Source organism: Limulus polyphemus, unplaced genomic scaffold (assembly GCF_000517525.1).
Source record: "Limulus polyphemus unplaced genomic scaffold, Limulus_polyphemus-2.1.2 Scaffold2545, whole genome shotgun sequence".
Classification (NCBI taxonomy): domain Eukaryota; kingdom Metazoa; phylum Arthropoda; class Merostomata; order Xiphosura; family Limulidae; genus Limulus; species Limulus polyphemus.
The window spans coordinates 11708-16923 of NW_013668155.1; the positions used below are offsets into that span (position 1 = coordinate 11708).

At 32.8% G+C, this 5216-nt stretch overlaps 1 protein-coding gene across 1 annotated transcript; it reads left to right on the top strand.

Annotated features, from left to right (window-relative positions):
* The first annotated feature begins 353 nt into the window (after positions 1-353).
* LOC106467250 lies at positions 354-1674 on the top strand. The gene is made up of 2 exons (XM_013927579.1): positions 354-787; positions 1539-1674. Exons 1-2 carry the CDS (start codon positions 354-356, stop codon positions 1672-1674), a joined length of 570 nt encoding a protein of 189 aa, XP_013783033.1.
* The last annotated feature ends 3542 nt before the right edge of the window (positions 1675-5216 follow it).

Below are 5216 nucleotides of genomic sequence, written 5' to 3' on the forward strand. Positions count from 1 at the left end.
TTTGTAATTTCAAAAATATGGACGTCTATCGCAGATAACCCTTTAGCGCAAATATTCGAAACAAACAAACAAACAAGACATTCTTTCATAGATTGTGGCAGAGTATTCATGATGAGTAAACTGGAATGGACGGCAACTACCTTTTGAAACGTCATCCTCTACACAAAGTTTTTTCTTATATAACTGATTTTTGAATAAACAAAAGGTTTTAAACTTAAATATTTCTATCGTTTATTGTAATCTCAATTTTCTTTGTTCTTGGTTTATTACAGCTAATTTTTCAGAAAGATACGTCAAAAGTATTGACTCCATCCTGCTATCGGTAGAATCTCGAATATAAATTCTAACTTGAGATGTTGAAGAAGCTTGTCTGTATCTTTTTCCTTTATATATTTGCAACAAGTGGTCAGGAACTCGAAGAATTAGATAAGAATAGTCTCGTTCCCAAAAGTCGAGTAAGACGTATAGCCTTCCCACCAGACAGTACGCTTGAGATTACTGCCGAATTGCTATTGCCCATTCCTTTAGCAAACGGAGTCACTAGCGCTGTCTGCATTGAACTCCCTGTTGCTGTTGCAGTGCCACCTGCTGCAACGTTTTTCGCTACTTACTACAAAACAAGAAGTATAGCAGAGAACAGATTAGGATTTTTTAGTGGGGTTGAGACGATGCTAAAGCGATTTGGAATAGATGGAAAAGAGTGTGTTCTGAGGACCATATGTGAGGTGGCAGAAGTACCAGTATTAGAAGACGGACTTCTGGGAGAAGTTTTGAACTTGCTTCTTTCGTAAGTAACTAAGTATGAAAATATATAAATATTCACTAGACGAGCACACAGTACTAGGACAGTAAGCAAGACAATGCACCTAGGTAAAGCTGAGTAAATAAGATTGATACCAAACCGATGGGTTTATGCTGTACAGGTAAACTCAAACATAAATAATTCACGGTTAGCTGAACGGACACATTTAACTAGATGGACATATTAATATAGTTGCAAACGAAGATAGATGAAATCGGACAGACAAATAGATGTCCATACAGGCACAGAAATAGCTTCATAATCGAATAGATAGACAACCAGACAGACTGACATATAAAACCCGTACAGGTAGACTGAGCTAGAAATTGATTCTCTGAAAAGAAACTTATAAGCATGTCTTATATGTTACCTTTTTAAAATAAAAAAAATACAATTAAGTAAATCGGATTTACCGTAAGCTGTTCAGTAAATATAAATAGTATAAATTACGTGATTATCATAAAAAAATATTGATTATACACGAATGAAATCATAGCAGTCCTATAGAATCATCATAGAATTCATAGTGAAATAGCATACTCAAATAACTTATTAAACCTATGCAATTATTTAACAGTATTACTGGTCCGATTGTCATCAAACCCAGCGTGTACTCCGAGAGCTCACATAATCTGTCCCACCTAGATCTCAGGCTGACTCTCGGTCTTGTCCGTGCAATACGTTAGCTATTATTTCATATCGGTTTGACCTCTTCTTTCATTTATCTCTCTTTCAGAGCATCTAAAGTGCCAGACGAGTACAAGTTACTAGAAGATTACGTAAACGCTGAGAAGTATGGAAGAAAAAATGGAAACTGTGAAGAAGCTTATTCAAAATGTCCGTTTTCATTATTTAAGGTGTTTGAAATTTAAAGCGTCGAGTCAGCGAAGAAGAATGATTGTGTTTTAATTCTAGCATTTTGTGCATATAATCAACTATTTATAATGTACTCATTATTCAGTGAAGAGACTTGGAAACATTTGTTTGGAGTAAATATCACATACAATTTTCAGCCATGCACTTAAAAATTCCCCCTGAAGTCACAGTGGTAACGGAGAAGTTCTAGGTGTTTATGTTCGTTAGTTCACACCATGCTGAAGCGTCTGATGGGGTGAAATGTATGTTGAAATTAAGTGTAATTCTGTAACATAAAAATACTTATTCACTAATTAATTCATTTGACATAATGTTGGACGGAAGAAAATTGTTGCAGTACAATGAGGTACATATTTATTGTAAAGGCTGTGTTGATTTAAACATTTATGTGTAAGTTATTTGAAAATAATAAAATTTGTTACTCCTGCTTGTTTTCAAAGAATTTTTGTTTCCGAATATACGTATTTAAATTATTCGAAAACATTATATTTATGATTATTTTTTAAATCTTATTACTGAGTAGCTCTATAGATTACCTCACATGTAACACTTGTATTTACTTTAGTACAAGATAGTTGTTATCAAATATAAAATGTAGAAGGAACCTATTGCCACCTATCGTCATTTGAATGGCAGAAACTATGTTCAATTTTATAGTGATAAAAATAATAAAACTTAAGTTAAATTTTTATTATAAAATTCACGCTAGACTTCAATCGGTTTCTTTCAGCGTTCCTCTTTGTTAGCCCATTATAGATTGTAATTAACAAATGATATTTTCATACTTTACATAAAACAGAGTTTTAGATAAACTTTTGGCTGTTGTCGTGTTTAGCACATCTGAACTGTTCTGGTATGAACGCAAGGCCTCTCTAGCAGTGAACTGTAGCTGACAAAAAATATAACTGAAATGCTATTTTTACATGCTTCTGATAAGAAATCCGTAATGAGCTAAAAAACGGAAAAGAAGAAATGTCTAGTGTAATTTTTATCACGATAATACCCCGATATGTATATTATTAAGGCTGTATAAGCTTATGTGGTAAATGAAAATGTCAAACAATACTCACGTAATTTGACTGAATAGTGGAAAGCAATACAGGATATTTGGAACAATGTTTCTGACAATCATACACTAATAAGTTTATGGTAGCCCAAAAATATGGTATACTGTTTTGTTTGAAACAAATATAAAATACAAGTGTATTGTATAAGTTATTTGATTTCTTTATATTTTCTGTTATGAAATGGAGTACTAATAATAATAATTGACAATTAGTCATTGTTTGTGACACTTGTATGTCTATCACCTGTACGTTTCCATAACTATTTTCGTTACTGTATATTTAAATGCCAGAATAACAGGTCAAACCATTAATATTTAAGAGCACTTCTCACTTTCCACTTTTTTTCACTCACAGTAAGGACATGATCACTATCACTGAGAAAAATTGGGTTTTCCATTTGGCAATGAGCAACCGATATACTACTCCTAACTGGAATAAGGATGTAGAGTCAAAAATATGTAATACAATTACTAAACTTTATATATTTGCAAATCTAAACAACTCTATTCAATTATGTACAAGCTGCCCAGTGTCGGCTAACAATACGAAGAATTAAGTTGTGGCGAAATGCTACAAATTCTTCATATACCTATAGAATGATAGGTTTCTTTTTTTGTGGGTGTAAAACACTTAAATATACCATTTCGATTTTCGATACCTCACTACTATAAAGACTTGGTTTGGTCTGATATTTCAATTGTGGTAGTGTCCAGGGTCACTGATGAGGAGTGGAATTCTCCGAAACTAGTCTGGCTTACAAATACACCCCCAATGAAAGAATAGACCATTCCAAGCATTTACTTGTTGTTAAACAAATGTTTAAACAAATCTATTCAGTTATTACCTATTTCATTTTGTCTGTTCTAGCTATATGCTTAAGCTTCGTTAGTTTTCAATTCTGCAGCAAATAAAAATGTGACATCTCTATTCTTTTTGAAAATAACATTTGTGCATTTGTATGACAAAGCATTCCAGCCTCAATTATTCAAAGATTCAGTTAACTGGAAAAAACGAAAACATTTTGATTTAATTTTAGATCTTGTCATATTTTTTTGCTTAACTGTTTATTAATCAACATGAAATCAAGTTGAAAATATGATGAGGTCTATGCTCTTTCTGCACGTACCTTTTACTTCGTTTCATGCCCCCTAGCCCCCCAGTAGCACAGCGGTATGTCTGCGGACTTACAACGCTAGAATCCGGGTTTCGATACCCGTGGTGGGCAGAGCACAGATAGCCCATTGTGTAGCTTTGTGCTTAACTTAAAAAACAAACAACCATCATGCCCCCTAGTGGCACAGCGGTATGTCTGCGGACTTACAACGCTAGAAACCGGGTTTCGATACCCGTGGTGAGCAGAGCACAGATAACCAATTGTGTAGCTTTGTGCTTAACTTCAAACAAAATAAAAAACTTCATTTCATGGAGCTTTGTCATATGTTGCGCTCAACCAATTTTCAGAGACTGTCACGTTAAAGAAACTATCCTTGATTATTATTTCTGAAAATTATCTGTTACTGTTCTGTAAAAATGTTTTCAATTCTTAGGAAGTCTTATTTCTAAGTTTCTTAACTAAAGATTGTTCCAATATTTTATTTGAACATTACCATTCGTATCCTTGCTATTTATTTTGTAGAATGTCTTGTTTTGTTAAGCTTTAGATATGTATCACCCAAAAACTGACTTCTTTGTTCTTTTTTTGTATTGCAGGATCACTAACCTTGATAGCATCTAATTTTGATTTTTTTAAATCATGTAATAGTTTAACTTTTTATCTTCATTTCATTTCCTTTATTATATTTTACTAAAGTGCAACAAGAATTCGTCCAAACTGATATTAATATTATTCTCTTTGAGAGAAAATATCTGTATTTTCTTTAAGTAATCTTTTTCGGTAATTTGTAGTATCCCTCGTGGCTCACCAGTAATCTTGAGGGCTTATAATATTAGAATTAAGGATTCGATCGCTGCAGAAGACAGTTCAAGTAACCCCGTTTACAGCCTTATACTAAAAGAAAACAAACAATATCCGTGGCTGATATGATACACTTATTTTACCCAATCTCTGTATTTAGCAGTTGTGAGTTTCGAATAATGGACACAGAACATTAGAAATATAATGTAGTAGCCGGTATAGGTAAAGGCGAACTGAAAAGAGATAACGTTTAATAAAGAAAGATACTCTACATTAATCTATGTACATATTGTAACCTATACAATCTGTAAAATATATTTTATAAAAACAGACTCAAGGATGTCATGAGCATAGTCATTACTTTCATTTATTTCCATGAAATTCACTACCTGTGAAATATTTCAAAGTAAAAATAAAACATTTACACACTTGCATTAATGAAAATAATAGAGATACTGTTTATTCAAATTCACAAGCCAGTAATAATAGTTAACTTCATAACTGAGCATTCCTATCAAATTTTTGTGTTCTCATTCAAGTTTGGCCTACTAGTTGT